The 17,055-nt window shown below is 50.5% G+C and overlaps 1 protein-coding gene across 1 annotated transcript; it reads right to left on the bottom strand.

The window, feature by feature from the left end:
* Positions 1-1,362: 1,362 nt before the first annotated feature.
* On the bottom strand, positions 1,363-12,897 carry ASXL1 (additional sex combs like transcriptional regulator 1). The gene is made up of 11 exons (XM_009993988.1): positions 12,821-12,897; positions 9,609-9,717; positions 8,397-8,517; positions 8,225-8,322; positions 7,814-7,907; positions 7,396-7,548; positions 6,822-6,985; positions 6,636-6,732; positions 6,064-6,169; positions 5,001-5,616; positions 1,363-4,269 (listed from the first exon to the last, which is right to left on the bottom strand). Exons 1-11 carry the CDS (start codon positions 12,874-12,876, stop codon positions 1,363-1,365), a joined length of 4,521 nt encoding a protein of 1,506 aa, XP_009992290.1. The 5' UTR covers positions 12,877-12,897.
* Positions 12,898-17,055: the final 4,158 nt, after the last annotated feature.

Genomic DNA, 17,055 nt, shown 5'->3' with positions numbered 1-17,055 from the left:
TCGCTCTGGAGAAGCCATTACTCCATAGAGGAAGAGTCACATTTTTGCTCTCCATCTATGGATACACCAGGATGTTCAACTTGCAAGGCAGCTCCAGCCACACTCTAACTCAGCTCCAAGAGCAGCTGGGAACAGCCTGGAGCAGGGAGCAGTGCTGGCACCTGCCCTGGCAAACCCCATGACCACGGGCACCACACAGAGCCCAGAGACACCTTGGGCCTCACCTTAGGCAGGACAGAACACAGTGGCTCTGACTACAGCTGCAGCTCAATAACTAACATCACTTTAATGCAATACTGCTGTAGAGCCTGGAAACCCAAGGAAAAAAAAAGAACCCTTTATGTTCTATGTACATTACATCCATTTACAGTTGGCCAGTACTGTGTACAACATATAAATACATGATCAAACAGATGCATAGAGGATACTTACAGGAGCCAAATAATTCACTTTATACATCCAAGAATGAAAATATTAAAAAAAAAAAAAAGGAAAAAACACTGCTTTAAATGTCAGATGATGGTCACACAGATGCACAGCTAGATGCTTGCAAGTGGTCAGGTGTTCCTGTGTTAAGGTCCTCATTGCTGGGCTGCAAGGTGGAGCTCAGTGGTCACATCAATGAGCTCCTGGGAGCTCCATGCTGGGTGGTGGCAGCTCGGCCACCAGGGGAGTCACGGCGGGTGGGCAGGGCATGGAGCTCCTGCACACCCTGCCCTGCAGACCAGCAGAAGACATTCCCCTGGCACCTGCCACATTTTTCCTCTCCATGCATCCTCCGGGTAGGCTCCATCCACCCGCTGAGCTGTGCCCTCCCCCCACTGCAGGGACCTCCACTGGGCTCCAGCAAAGCCCACAGGCCCTGCAGAACTGTCGTGCCAGAGCAACTCCGTGCTCACGTTGCTGCACAGCAGCAAGTCCCACACAAACTGGGAATGGCAATGGCAGGAGGGGAGAGTGGAAGACTGTAGGGCCTCACCTAGCACAGTCCTGAACTGAACACACCCTGTTCCAGTTCCTTTGGATGTAAAGGTTTCCTTGGCAGAGGATCCTTGGATGCCACAGCAAACTGCCAGTGCCGCCTCGGCGCGTGTCCCGGGCAGCGCCCGTGTTCCCACGATGGCATGAAGCAGGAAGGTCGCTCCAGGGGGCACAGCCCAATGAGGCCGGAGTGTAACCATGGGCAAGGAAGGGTTCTGCACTGGAGATTTCCATGGGAAGGCCAGTCAACTTTCCTCACCACACTGGAGTGTGGCAGCACTTCTACTATCAACAGGAGAGCATCTTGTGTGCAGGTTTGAGGATCAGTCGTTATCAAAATACACACACTGAATGTACAGTTTGTCCCATGGCCATAATTTATTATCTCACCACAAGGCACAATACACAAAGCTTAGAGGGTCCTATACAGTCATCGTGACAGAAGGCCCCGCAGCCCTTACACATGATCATGGCTTTCAGGCTGCACGAGCACTTGAACGAGATCTCGTCGACGCTGCTGCCATCAGCAAACATCTGCACGGAGAGGGACGAGTTGTGGCTGGCAGCAAAGTTTGCTTTGTGGGTCAGCTGCATCATGCTCCCAGCAAGGCTTCTGGGAAAAGCTGGAGTGTTGGATGAATAATTAAAGCTGGTGGAATTAAGCTGCAGCTTAGAAAGCTTCCCATAAAATGCTTGCTTGATATTGAGCTGGGAGGGTATGGAAGAAGGCTCCAAAGGGTGATTGTGTCCTTTTCCTGGTTCCCTTGAAAACTTAAAGAATGGCAAGTCCCCCAGCAGGGGAACACCCTGCAGAGCCTGGCTCTGCTCGGTGGGGCCGGGCGCCGCGTCCTGCCGGTTCTCCGCGTTGCTCTTGGCCGGGCTGGCACACCCCAGCACCTTCTCAGTTTTAATTCCTCCCAGGGTGCCCACGTGCTGCTTTGAAGTCCATTCCTCCCTTGCAACTGGCATTCCTTCTCCTGGTGCACGGCTCTTGTTCAGAGAGACCTGTTTGCTGGGGGACAAGGTTCCCAAGGCCGACACCAGATCCAAAGCCCTGGAGTGATGCAGTCGGACACTGGGGTTGTGAGAGAAACCAGAGCCAAAGAGTTTTTTGCCTTGCACTCCATAACTTTTGTTCACCGATGCACCTCCCGTCTGATTTGGACCAAGAGCAGGTACAGCTGGAGATACAAACTGAGGCTCTGTAGAGGTCTTCAGCTTCTCTGGACTTTTCTTTGTGCTGACACTTGTCACTGGCTTGTGCTGTGGCACCCGATGGACCTTGGACAATTCCTTCTGTTCCTCAAAGCTACAGGAAGAAAATGTTCTTTCCTGAGGGCCCACGTCTTCAGGCTTCTGAGAGGCACTTGCCACATTTGCCAGTTGGTCTTGGCAGCTTAAAGTCAAGCCAACTTTGGAATGTTTTTCTGGAATAGACTGACCCTCTGCATCTCCCGTGCTAGGCAATGCTGCCCCTGATCCACACATTGTTCCCTGGGGATCTTTGGAAGATCTCACCACGTGGAAGTCATCGCTCCTGCTTAGGGCACTTGCCTTTATTCCCACATCCGGAGAAGATCCTTTGCCAAAATAGCAACTGCTGCCTCTCTCCATTTGCAGGGAGAGGCTTTCTGGCTGCTTGTCCAGCCCTGGCTGTGCAATCTCCAGCTTGATGTTGGTGTGAGATACTGGGAGAACTTCTTGCAGTGGAAGGTTCCCCTTGAGCAGCTGCATCACCAAAGGGTTGTTGGTTTCAACAAAGGACACAGGCCGGGCAGGACCCACTGGCCGCTCAGGTTTGGGGGCCGATGGTGCCAGTGGTGCCCATGGAGGAGCAGCACCCACTGCTGACTTGGCAGGGAAGTCCCCTCCAGGGGCCAGACTACCTGGTTCCACTGGTGATTTGGATCTAATCCTGTCACATCTCTCTGAGCTGCTGTGACAGGAGGAGTCTTTTCCAACCACCTCCCTGCAGCCGACGCTCCTGAAACACAAATCCATCTCCACACTCTCATCAGCTCCATCACCTTCAAAATCCGAGGCAGTGTCTGTTGTTCCACTGTGTGTGCTCTGCACCTCCTCATCCCATTTTGTCTTGAGCTCTCCAGTCTCTTTCGATGCCTGTTGTGCACTTTCTGGTGCTGTTCTGGGGCACTTCTCCCTCAGCTGCAGTTTTTCAGCAGCATCCGTCCTGTTCTGAGACACAAAGTCATCATGTGAAGAAGACTTCACCAGGGACTCTGTGTCCAGCTCCTCAGTTCCTGGTTTGTCCCCACTTATGCTCTCTGCCCATGGGTGGGAGCAGTTACACAGAGCAGAGACCACGGTCTCCACTCCAGAACTTGCTGCCTTGGAGTTACCACCATCAGCCACACGTTTTTCCACAAATGTTTCAGAGCCATTAAATCTGAAGCTCATGACCATTTCTGGCTCATGGTGTTGTTCTTTACCAACTGATGACAATTCTGGCAGAAGAGCAGGACAACTGGAGGAAGCTTCCTTTACGTCAGAAGGATAATCCAGCTGCACAGTGGGAGCACAGACATCTTGGAGCAGAGACCCCTCTCCCATGGGACTGACGACAGCTCCCTGCCCCTGGAAGCAGGATAGGCCATCGACTGGAGGAGCCACGTGCTTCAGCTTTGAGTTCTGCCTCTCCTGTGGTGCAGAACAAGGTGGGGCTTCAGTCCGTGGCTCACAGAGGAGCTGCTCTGGGCTCTCCTGCTGCCTCTCACAAGTTGCGCTGTCCAAGGACAACCCAGTCCAAGCCTCACAGATCTGCCTCCCAGGGCAACCACCGCCAGGCTGAGCTTCCCCTGATCTAGTGCCCGTGGCACGCTTCACAGCACCACTTCCCTCCCTCTTTGAGGACAAGGGGTCTTCTCTGGAGGAGAGCAAAGGACTCGTGTTTGCCTCCCGCGCAGCCACCTCCGAGTTGGGCTTCTCCCCGCTCAGGTGCAGAGGCGGCAGTAATTGTGCTCGCTGTAGATCTGACGAACGCTTTCCACGATTTCTCCTGGATCTCCTGCGCTCTGCTCGGCTGCGGGATCCTCCTCCACCCCCTCCTGCATCCGTGCTCCTCCCTCCGCCGGGGCCGCCCCCGCCCCCGATGGCAGCGGCTTCTCGCTGGGCTCGGGCCTGCAGGGCTCGGGCCTTGATGTCTGCCAGGGTTCTGGCCCCGGCCCGGCCCCGGCTGGAGGGCTCCGTGCTGGGGATGATCCTGGGGCATATCTGGTAAGTGGGCTGACCTTTAACCACCCAGGGTGGTTTAATACGTGAAAGTTGAATCTGGGGGGCGAAAAAGAAGAAGAAAAAAAGGGGAAAAGCAATTAGCTGTAAACCTGAGCGCTTCCCACAGTGAGGTGCATTTTATTAGCACCTGTTCTTCACAATCCCTACCACAGGAATTCAACAACAATTTAAAATTCCAACTTGAAAAAAAAAAAAAGGATCTTGGCAGAGAAGGACCGTGCTCCCCACTGCTGTACCTGCTCTGTCATGCCACATGTAAAACTCAGTTCATATTAACATTGTTTTACTAATACATAGTAAGTGATTTGCATTCAGATCCTCAGAAATCAGAAGGGTCTCCTCTACATCAGGATGAGTACCCTGAAGCTAACAAGATGGATCCCTCCAGTCAGAACAGGGAAAGTCAGACAGAACACTGAGATTCTGCCCAGAAGGAGAGGAACTGAGAAGCTACACTGAAGGCTACGGTGTGAAGGTCTCTCCTGCAGCTACTCTCAGGAAGCATGATTTCTGTATCCACAGAAATGCAATCTAGAGTAAGTCAAGGTTACCCAGTGCTCTTGTGCAAAGACCTTGGAATGATTTTCCACTCTTTGCCTGTCTAAATAAGAGGGAACTGCAGCACACAGCAGTGCTCAGCCAACCCTGCCAACGAACCCCTTCCACTCTTCCTCTGAAGATGACAACACTTGACATTTTAATCATGTTTTGATGCTAGTGAGTATGACAGCCCCAAGATATCAAGCAGCTCTAATTGCCTCTCCTACCCGGATGGGTGGGACTTTTGGCTCCTCTTTAGTAGGCTGTGGCTTTTCTGGGTGAACACTTTCAATTGTGTTACGAAAGGACTGACGATCTTCAAGCCGGGGCTTCTTTTCGGGGAAGGATGCAGAGGCAGCCTCCTCGAAGCATTTCCTCTTCTGGTCCTTGGGCTCCCGGGCAGAGTTCTCCTGGGGCAAACCTGGAATTCTGTTTGCAGCTGCCAACGACAGATCTTCCGACGTGCTGTGCAATTTGGAAGTCTCTGGAGAGTGGTGCAATTCTGAACTCTCCGGCTTCACCACTGCAGCCGAAGGGCTCACCAGAGCGTCTTTCTTCAGGTCTACCTCAGGCTTTGGCTCTTTATGGAGAGAGGAGTCTGGCTCCACAGGAGCAGGCTCCTTGGCAGGCTCTGTCTGCTCAGGCTCCCGCAGCCTGTAGAGGCTCCTCCGGGCCCGGCAGCGCAGGTCGGCCCGCGAGCGCCGGCGGAAGCGCCCGTCCCTCTGCCGCGCCGCAGGGCCGCGCGCCGGCCGGGCCTCCCCTTTAGCTGCCAGCCCTGTCCTGTTCTCAGCATCTTCCTGCACCAAATTCTGCTCCTGGGATTCTTCTTGGGTCAAGCCCAACCTAGGAGGCAAACATAAAAAGCAGCTAAAAGCGAGCGCCCATCCTGATCCCAGCATTCATCTCTCGGACACAGCTCCAGTCACCACACACAGGGACACAGGCCACGGAGCAGAGACTCAGCAAAACCCCACCCAGGCTGCAGGGAGATAACCTACACACTTGCTGCCCCACATTGCTGCCACAGGGCATGAGAAAAGTAAGGAAACAAAGATTTGTGAGGGAAAGTGAGTACTACTAACTTGTCTCTGAAACAAAATAGATGGGTTACAAAACTCTGCTCTTCCCCAGCCAATTCCACTCAGGATTTTCCTGGAGCAACAGTCACCCCACAACCTGAATTTTTTCAAGGAGTTTCTGCTGCATTTTCTCAAGTACCCACAAGCAGAAGCACATCCTGCCACTGCAAAAGCACAGATAAAGCAGGAGAGAGGAAGTATAATTTCTCACTTTTGTCCATAGTAGTCCTCAAAGAACTTCTCTTTCCACTGCTCCACCCTCTTCTCCTTTTCCATCTCCTGCCGAATTCGAACTTGCATCTCATGGGTGAATTCACCTGCATGGAAGCAGGAGACTGAAATTCAGTTCCAAACCAAACTGATTCTGCAAGTGCAACTTTGTGTGTTTGAACAGCCCGGTAGCTACATATACAAAAGATATTGTCCAGCTCTCAAGAGCCACATGCTGCCTGCAACTCCTTAAGGGCAGTGGGTCACACAGTCAGGCAGTGGTCACACAGCCTCAAGCAAGTCTGAAAATAAGTCATGTTTTACCAGTCACAGGCCATAATTTAAGGAAAGACAAGCCTGGCACTACTTGACACTTTCACCATCCCATTCTGAAAGTCTCAGGGCAGCAAAGGAAAAAAAAACATCTTTGATTTTAAAGAAATAGAAGAAAAAAAATTAAATGCTGAGGGCAACGGAGCCAGAGATACACTGCAAGGCTGGACTAAATTCCAGTTCATCAACTGCAAACCAGAAGAATCCCATAAAAGGAGCACCCAGTCTGCAGCCTCTCACCATCCGCCAGCCGCTCCCTCCAGCTCTGCGCCGCGTGGGTGAAGAACTCGTTGTTGAGGGCGCTGCCGCTGAGGCGCATCAGCCCGTCAGCCCCCACCTGGGGACACAGAGCACACACTGCAGCCCCCCCGCCAGCCACGGGCCAGGCAGGGGATGGAAGCCCACCCCGAGTGCTGCAGCCTGTACCTGTCTATCCACTTCTGGCAGGAGGTAGAGGAGCTGCTGCTGGAAGTGTGATGGGAGCGCGTTGAAGGTTCTGGAGTTGATCAGAGCTCGCAGGTTCGTGTTGACCAGGATGGAACCTGGTGTTTCAAAGTCAATGTCCTCACCCCGGTTGCGTTTCATTTGCCCTGTAGTGTAAGGACAAAGAAAATCAACATTGTATAAAAGTATTTCAGCATTACGGGCAAGAAATTAACATCAAACTACTACAGGAAAAGGAGGACCTGCGAGAAAAGCCTGTAGCTTTCAAGTGTGAAGACTCTCCAACACAGCAGTTAATAGATGTGGCTTCTGGGATTTTGAGACAAGATCACATTTCAGTCCCGTTCAGGTACAATTCCTGGTGCTGCTCCTCAGAGCAGGCAAACCTTTCTAATCAGTTGTCTCACTGATGTTCAGGGAGGAAGGGCCAGCCTGCCACCTCCAAGATGGTCACACACCTTCAAACTCTCGGTGTGCTTTTCTCAGACATCCACAACTTCAGCACTGTCTGCTTTTATGGCCAATTATTCTTCTAACTCTAACCAGAGACACCTACCAGCTGTGGGCTTCCTGATGCCCCTCAGGAGTTGCGGGGGGTCCCTGTTTATTTCTGCCCGGCTGCGCAGGGTGGCTTTGCACAGGGCCAAGGAGCTGCTGCTGCTGCTGGACGTGCTGCTGCTCTCCCCGTCAGCGTGCCTGCCTGTGAGGCCTAAGAGCAAAACAACCTCTAAAAACATGCAAGGAACAGCAGAAGCCCATCATGGAGAGTGTATCAATTACAAGAATGATTTGCTATTGTCACTCAGTTACCAACCATTTTGATGGAGTTAAACAAGCACACAACTATCTACAGTCCCAGGCATTCTCAGCAGGTGCTAAAGAAATCCTCAGACAAACTTACAGACAATCAGGGATTACTGATTCAAAGCCACCTGGGCAGTCATTAGAGACCCCCACAGCAAAGCAGGGCTCACCAGAGGCAGATTCCATGTGTGCCCCATTTACTTTCAGTGGTGTCAGGACCACGCGTGGCAGCATCACACCTGTCTTCTTCTTCTGTTTGGCTGTCTGCAGTCCAGAAAGAGACCAAAAACACAACAAAGGAATAAAGACATTATGGAGGAGTAAAATAAGCTTCTAAGCAGCATGTTCCTCAGTTAAAGAATTACTAGCTCCTAGTAAAGCTTTGGGTTCCATTCATTTATGAATTGCAGAGGATTCCAGATCATTTCCCTGTACATGATCCCTCCCCATTCTGCAAACTCCCCCTTAAGGGGACAGCCCCAGAACTCTCTGGGGACCAGGGAACTCACCCAGCTAGCAGGCAGAAATAAAAGCTCCCCTTGAAAGGCCTCATGCTGCCCACCAGTCCCACTTTTTCCTACCTGGGAGGCAGCTCTGTGGCTCTCCCTGGCAGCAGCAGGTCCCTTGCTCTGGGATTCGGTGGAACAGGAGGCGTTGGAGGAGGTTTCATCAAGAGACACTGAAAGAGAGGTGGGCTTGGTCAGACACAGCAGTAGATCCTACAGCTGAAGATCAATGTCATTAGACACTTACCATCATTATCCCCACTCACAGTGCTTGCTTCGTTGGACCCGCAACTTTCAGCATCCGCTGTGTCCTCCAGCTCCTCCCCTTCTGGCATGGGTGGGTTCCGGGACCACTGCAAGGCATCCTTCTAAACAGGCAAACAGAACCAGGATGCTACAGTCCTCCCCACGACACCACCACTTCAGCCCCCAGGAACAGACAGTTCAGTGGATATTGGTTTTAAAGCTTTTTTTTCTCTTTCATCTTCCCTATTTTAATCCTCAGTGCAGAAAGATATTGTAAAGTATCTTTGTGCTCACGGTGGCACAGAAGTCGTGTCAGCGACTCACACACTTCAGACACTTCCCAGACAACTCAAACACACCCAAAATACTTAGCACCAGTAATTCATCACCATTTTCTGCAAGCAAGCAGCTTCCATTACAGAGAACTCTCTCATTGTTACTGCAAAGGAACAGGTAGCATCTGAGTAGCTAAATCCTAAGACAGTCAGTTTAAGAGATGCATTTACTACTTGTACAATCAAAGCCATTTCAATGCCATCTATTTTCAGCAAAATATGGCAATTCAACAGCAATTTCTGGCAGCAGAAAAAAAGATGCAAATGAAATAGCTGAGATACCTGTTGTCTATCAAGCTGATATTTATCAGGGCATCCAACAGTACAAAACAATCCAAAAGAAAAGCCTGAGACCAGAAACATCTTCAACATGTAAGATTACTGGGACAATAACCTAAAAATAATGTTTCAGAGAGACCTAATATTCAGAGGAAAACGGTGACACCAAATATACATGGAATGCAAAGGAACACAAAACAAACACCCAGAAGAATGAATATACATTTTCCTATCAAGATTTTACTTGTAGCTACAAGCTCTCGGGCCAAATTAATTTCTTGGCGGGCTCGTGGCTGGCACAGGAGGAGGGAATGGGGTTGTTTTGATACGAAGCCACCTGAGCTGGATACCAAATTCTGGAGTAAGAGGATTTATCTTGCTCATGGAATTCAAGAAATAAGAGGGTTTTTTCAAGTAATTTATTGTATGTGGCTGAATGTAGCTGCAAGGCACGAGCTGTAATGCAAGACCAAACCCCAGACACACTTCCACACCACAACCCCCTGCATCACGTTCAGCCCACACGGCGACAGCCCAACCCTCAGCCAGGCAGCACCAGAGCTCCCACCTGTACCCTCAGCTGAGGGCAGAACACTCACCTTGAGTGTGAAGAGGCTGATGCGTCCCGGCAGCTTGTAGAAGAGCCCGTCGCCCCCGCGGGAGTTGGAGTGCAGCATGGCGTTCAGGCAGGCCAGCGGGGAGGTGCCGCTGCAACACAGAGACAGCCCCCTGAGAGAAACCACCCGGAACGCCTGTTCCAACGGGCACCATTTGGCTGCTGGGGAGGAAGGGAGATGATGCTCCTCGAGGTCCAGCAGGGGCACCTCCCCCCGAGCAGCCCTGCTGCTCCGCTTCTGACCCGCACGACGCGGCCACGGGCAGAAACCAGGACACGCGGCACCAGCTCTGAAGTTGCTCTCAGCCATTTTTAGACATTTCCCATTTTTGTTACCTGTTCCTTCCCTTTCTCTTCTTGAAGCTTTCAGAACTGGTTTGGTTTACAAAAAAAAATAATATTTAAAAATCCAGATTCATTCAGCAGTAGGAAGATGTAAACAAACTCGTGTTTCTGGAATGTCCTCCCGACATATCCCAGACAAATCCCCACTAGCAGAGCTGGATATAAAAGGCCTGATGCACTAATTTGTCAAGTTCTACATAACTTCCTGGTTGAAGCACCTACCCTGTGCTCCCACTGATGGAACTTGTTTTCCAGCCTCATGTTTTCCAGTATGTCATACACACACATGCAGAAAGTTACACTGCAGAGGTATCGATTTCATTCTTATTAAAAGTGAAAGTGAAAACTGGATTGAGACCAAATATTTCAAAGAAAATTATTCTCAACTTGAAAACACAGAACAACTTCTGTTTCCACTCTGAGTGTGTTTGGGTTTTTGGACACGTTTTCATAAGCCTTGGCAACAAAATCACCCTGAATCACTTTTAGATACTATGACAAAAATTTCCAGCTTCCTTTCCTGTCAGGCAGTGTTTTCCCCTGGTGTTGAACCCAGTGCCCCCAGAACACTAACCAGCCACAGGGGGTGATTTGGAGAGTGGCAAAATAAATAGTTTTCCCCAAAACACACAAAAAAAGCAGAGTTGTGACCCTCTGAGGAGCTGGAGCTCAGTGGTGGGGCTGGGCCTGTGTCCTGGCTGGAACCCATCAGTGCCCAGCAGCAGAGCAAGAGACCCCGAGGCAGGGAACACTGGCTTGGGATTGATTCAAAGGGAAAAACATATCCAGCCACCAGGCCACTTCCTTCAGGAAATGGAGTTTCAGGAAGAGCTTCAATACAATCACTGGCCAAGTCCATGGCCTGTTTGGCCAGGCAGGATCACACCTTCATTCTGGGAACAATCACACTCTGAAGAAAACAGGCTTTTCTTAAACCAGAGAATTATTGACCAGGGAAGGAAAAGCAGGTATTCTGAGGGAAAAACACAGGCCTTTAATGGAAGAGTTTAACTCTGTGGGATTTAACTTGACACACACTCCAAAGTTTGGTCTTTGGTCACATACTGAATCAGGTCACTTGTCAAACCTGGCAGATAATTTCTGTGTGTGAAGGCAGACCCACTGTTACCTGCAGCAAAGGTAACACACATCTCCAACCATCTGCTTGAGTAGGAGGTGCAGAGCATTGATTAAAACACAGGTACATGAAGGTCCTCATGAAAAGCCCATCAGAATTCTACTCAGAGCAGTGAAATCACTGCCCATACCCAAAGCAGAGCAGATCTTTGTCCTGTGTCCAATTCTGGAACCAACAAAGGAAGGACATAGAGCTCTTGAAACAAGTCCAGAGGAGGCCATGGAGATGATCCAATGGCTGGAGCAGCTCTGCTATGAAGACAGGCTGAGAGAGTTGGGGGTGTTCAGCCTGGAGAAGGCTCCAGGGAGACCTTAGAGTGGCCTTCCAGTGCCTGAAGGGGCTCCAGGAAATCTGGGAGAGGCTGTTTACAAGGGTGTGTAGCAATACGATGAGGGGTAGTGGTTTTAAGCTGGAAGAGGAGAGATGTAGGTGAGACATTAGGAAGAAATTATTGAGTGTGAGGGTGATGAGACCCTGGAACAGGTTGCCCAGGAAAGCTGTGGCTGCCCCATCCCTGGCAGTGTTGAAGGGCAGGCTGGATGGGGCTTGGAGCAACCTGGGCTGGGGGGAGGTGTCCCTGCCATGCAGGGGGGTTGGAACTAGATGATCTTTAAGGTCCTTTCCACCTCAAACCATTCTCTGATTCTGTGATCTCCTCAGCTTTTAGGTACTCCAGCAGCTTGTACCTCCCCAAACAGCAGCTCCCACACCCCCCCTGCCCTGTCTGCATCACCACTGCTCACTGCTCTAACCATCCCAGCTGCTCCCTCAGCTCAGAAACCAAGAGGGAGCAGAAACAAGCTAACGTTTTGAGTTGTTTACCTTCTGCAGCTGGAAGGGGGTCCACAAAATCAAGGTGAGGGGGAAACAATGCCAGAAACAGCCCAAGCACCTGGATTATCCCAAAGCCATCCACGGGGCAGCAGCCAAGAGACTGCTGTCTCTGGTAGTCACACTTGCTTTGTTTGCCACCAGCACTAACTGAGGCATTTGGACTATCACGGTTACCTACTTTCTTTGATCTGCAAGACACTTTCTTTCTCTTCTCCTACTGTCACAGAAACAGATGGAAGTTCACAGGAACTTAACCAAGGGAAACAGCCTCCCAGTCTCCTGCTCCTGTCGCTTCAGAGGCTCTGTATCAGGTTATTCTCCACACAAAACCCAGGCTGAGATGGGCATCTCCTCCACACCAGAGCCACAGGAGGCTGCACTGCCACAGTGCTCAAAAACCTGAGCAGAAGCCAGTATAGGGATACAAAATGAAACTGCGTTTATGAGCCTCTGAAAACATAATGACTGCTCTAGAAATGAAGCATCAGAGGAGACAGAACCTAAAACTGTTCCCAAACTGGAGTCACAACAGCAAAAACTACTGGGAGCTACTCAGGAAAGAACCACACAAATAAGTGGTAAGTACAAACACTGCAGGAGTGAGATCTGCACTGGGCATTTATTTCATAAAGGATGGATTAAGAGGACTCTGTTACCAAAAAGTCCAAGAACAGCTTCCAGTTATTGTCAAAGAAAAACCCCACAACCTGTATATAAACGTCTGCAAATGCCATCTGAAATTATCAGGCTGGAAAGAGAAAAAAGGAAGAGGAAAGGGGGCTGAGGATGAGACAGAATGGCACGAAGCACCACAAGGCTCCATGGGCAGCCTCCCCCATGCTCCACACTGTGGTTTAGACAAGACCATCAATACTAACCTCATTTCCTTTAGTCCTTCAGACTCTATGACCTGCAGAATCTGTTTCGGGGTCATAGGAGCATCAGAGTAATTTTCCAGCACCTGAAAAGGCAGAAAGACCATGTGTTATTACAGAATTTGCTTCCGTATTTACAGAACTGCTCCACAAGTTCAATAACATGCCTCTTAGAACCTTCTTCATCTGCAAAAGACTCACTAACAATTTCAGGCTACTTCAAGATTTGATCTTGGTAAGTATCACAAAAGGTTTACCTTAATCTGGTCCCTAATTAACTGAAATACAGAATCAGAAAATGGCTGAGGTTGGAAGGGACCTCTGGAGACCACTGAGTCCAACCTGCCAGAGCAGGAGCACCACAGAATCCAGGGCAGGTCACACAGAAACACATCCAGAGGGGTCTTGGAAGTCTCCAGAGATGCAGACTCTACAACCTCAAACATGATGGGGAGACACAGCAGCAGAATTTGGCCATGAAACCAGTGGAAGCTCCACCACAGAATTCCATATGCATTAGTCCAGGCTGCTGCCACACACAACCCCCGACCTGCACAGTGGCTGGAGACCCTTAACACCAGGCACCATTCCCTCTGCCATGCACCTTCCCACCCCTCATTGAAGCATCCAGTGTTTTCCTGCCAATGAAACCATTACCTTTCCAACTATGGGATTCAGCAGGGTACCTGCCTGGGTTGTGTCACTAATCTCATCTTTGCTCCATCCCAAGAAGGTTCCACAGGTAAGACTCAGAGATCTCACCACAGAACAACAGAATTCGACAGAGGACAATGGCAACAGTTAAAGGATGTGAAAAAAAAATCTGACTAGAGACACTCTAAAGATTTTGACTGCTTGCCTCTGCAAGAAAATTAGGAAAATCAGGTATTAAAAAGGCAATAGAAGAAATAATGGCTCATCCTGTCATATTTTATATTAAGAATAGAATTGTCACTTAGAGGCTCTGACTTTTTTTTTTTCACCAAAGCCTCTGAAACTTACTACTCAAAAATGCCTAGAAGCAAGAACTCAAAGAGAGGACCGGACATTTCTGTGGATAAGAAGATTACCCACATAAACAGGAAACAATGAACAAAAATAAGCTGCAGTAGATGTAAACCACGATGTTTCTTGGGAGCAGATTACCCTGCAGCTGCCCACCAGGCGCTGTCTCCTGCCATGGCTGCAGGCAGTGCTGCTCCCTGAATGCCCAGCTCCTGGAGCAGCCATGGAACGTGGTGTTCACCAGGAACCTGCTGATCCTCCCTGTGGTCTGAATTCCCCCAGCAGGACAGCCCCAACACACCATCCTGCTTCAGCTGTCCCCGTGCCCCAGAGCAGCCAGCAGTGCAGGGGTGACTTTCAGTCTGACTCATGCAGGAACCCAAACGCCCTGTTTTGTATCAGCAACATCCAGAACTGAGTCAGGACATCCAGAGGCAGAGGCACCAAGTCCACAGGCTGCCTTAAGTCCCACAGCATCACACAGAATGGTCAGGGTTGGAAGGGACCTCTGGAGATCATCAAGTTCAACTCCCCTGGCCAGAGTAGGACCATCCCAGGAACAGGACAGTCACAAAAAAATCAGTATGTTGTGCAGGGCCCCACTTGCATCTCCATGCCATCTGCTGCCTCCAGAAGCAGAGGAAACCCCGATCCCTGCCAGAGCAGTTCTGCACTTCTAATGGCATTTTGTGACAAAAGGAATTTCTTAAATCATCCCCACCCAACCTGTACTTTTCAGATGCCTGAAGATCACAAGCATCAGTGGTGCTAACCTGGCAGGAGATGGAAATCTGAGAACTGGGTAACCTGAGCTAAAACACAATAAAAACACCAGGGGTTTAGAGAAAAGATCAAAGAAAGTGCTAAGCCATATTCAGAGAGTCAACAATTTTCAGTTAGTCAGACCTGCTCCATCACACTTTTTCCTCCACTAGTCAAAAAGCCTCCCCAGGTGTCGCCGTTTCCTCATGAAGTGTCACCCCTGTCACTGCAGGGCAGTGGGGCAGCTGTCACGGGAAACACACCTCATGGGCAGATGCACAAAATGGAACAGGCCTGTTCCGAGCAGCACAGGAATCCTCCACCACCATAAACCCCCCCTGGAGCAGCAGACACAGTGAGCAAAACCCACAGCTGAAAACGGAGCACGAACCAGCATTTACATAAAGATAAAAGAATCTGTGCTCAGGGGAACAATTTCCAATCAACAGCTGAATTAAGTGTACAGACCACTTAATGGAAGGGAGAAGAGATCCTACAGCTTCAGCCAGCATATCCCCATCCCCAGCACTGCCCCTCCAGCCCTCACGCTGCCCGAGGACCTACAGCTTCCACAGCTCATCCTTACCCCCAAAAGAGGCTTTTTTCCCCCCTCCACTATTTCCAAGACTGATAACCCAGGGCTCCTATACCCCTCATTATGGAAGTTTACATCGCCTCCACAATTAATTTACTAGATGCCTGGCTCTGACAGCACTTTTTGAACAGCCCTGTGGTTCTGGGGGGTTCAAATCGATCTTTAAAGGCTTGTTTGATGGAAGGTGCTTCACACGAGCTCTGCAGGAGCAGCAACACTGAAAGGCACTTTGGCCTATGATTCCCAGAAACGTGGAGGGGAATACACAATGCAAGACTGCACGTCAGTAGGGAAAATTAAAAGCATTTTGACAGGGAGCATGTGTAAGAGGAGCGTTAAATAAAGATCTATTTTTAGTGGGTTTACAATCAGTCCTGCAAGTGCAGCTTCACTACTCTGGGTTGCTCTAAGTGGATAATCGAGTACAAGTTCGTTCTATTTCTGGTTCATCAATGGCCCTAAGATGCTGTTGAGGCTTAGACATCTCCTGCACCCACTGTGCCCATGGTTCTGGCCCTTTTCCATCACCCCATGAGGGTGAGGAGGTGTATTCAGAGACGGCTTTGGAGTCACAGTCTTGTGTGCTGCTTCGGGCAGCCCATAAATACTGACTTTCTCCCACCTGTTAGAGCTCAGGACATGTGAATGAGGTGACTCTGTGCAAGGTGCACTGCCTCTGGCCCAAGGTCACCCCCCCAGCAGAGCATCCCACCCACTTGCAGCTTGGCTGACACAACCAGGATCTCAAAGAGAAACCCACCATGAAGTACCAAGCTCCCCAGGACAGTGGTCACAGCATCAAGCCTGCCTGAGTTCAAGAAGCATTTGGATGATGCCCTCAGGCACATGGTGTGATTCTTGGGGTGCCTTACATAGGAACAGGAGTTGGACTCAATGATGCTGAAGGGTCCCTTCCAACTCAGCATATGCTATGATTCTATCAGACCACCACATTCCTGCATTGAAGTTCTACAGGAGCTTGTGTCCTCTTCCAGCTTTTTAAGCAAAGCCATGTGGGTCTAAAATATTAAAATTTACACACAAAAGATTATGCAAGTTGCTGGAAGATAGATGCTTGTCTGATTAGGTTTCCTTTTGGCAGGCAGTAAGAAAACACTCTGAAAGCCAAGGAAATCTTACTCAGGAGGAGCACCAAGACAGAGCTTCAATACCCTCAAAACCAGACAGGAGCCTCAGCCGGAGGCACCCACACTGTCCCCTCTGGATGTCTGTGTGCTCCAGCACACAACCCAGCCTGGCAGACACAACACAAACCCACACAATAGGAAAAACAAGGAAACAAACACCCTCGAGCCCTGTAAACCCACTTCTCTCGATGCCCACACACCAGCCAGCCAGGACAGGCAGAGCCTCACAGCCAAGCACAGACAGGGCCACGGGAGGGAAAGCCCAGGGATCCCTTCCCACCAGCTGAAGGAGATCAGATCATCCCATACTCCCTGTATGGGCACCCCTGGGTCTGTGTCACCCTGTAACTGAGAGGGAGCAGCTCCGGGGCTCAGCAAAGGGAGCAGAGCTCCCTCCAGCCAGGGGACACAGCAGCCACCCCTGGCGAGCAGCAAGCCTGGCCACCTGCAAACAGCCTGGGATGGACCTACTGACACCTTCACACTCACTGCCTGAAAGACACTGAAGTTCTTTTACTTCTTATGAATCAGGTTTGAGACATTTCCTGGGGGGGAATCACCCTCCCCCCCCCCGGGCCGGTCCCCCCTCCGCGCAGGGGGGGAGCTCCCCTGCAACAAGCGGGTTCTGAGACAAAAAGACGGGTTCCGAGACAAAAACCCGCAGCGACGGCTCCTGCAAACCCAGGTTACCCGATACCGCCCGGCCAGCAGCCCCGGGGCCCGGCACC

This window comes from Chaetura pelagica, unplaced genomic scaffold (genome assembly GCF_000747805.2).
Source record: "Chaetura pelagica isolate M959 unplaced genomic scaffold, ChaPel_1.0 scaffold493, whole genome shotgun sequence".
NCBI lineage: Eukaryota > Metazoa > Chordata > Aves > Apodiformes > Apodidae > Chaetura > Chaetura pelagica.
The sequence above is the reverse complement of the archived record's forward strand: the minus strand, read 5'-3'. Positions and strand labels throughout refer to the sequence as shown.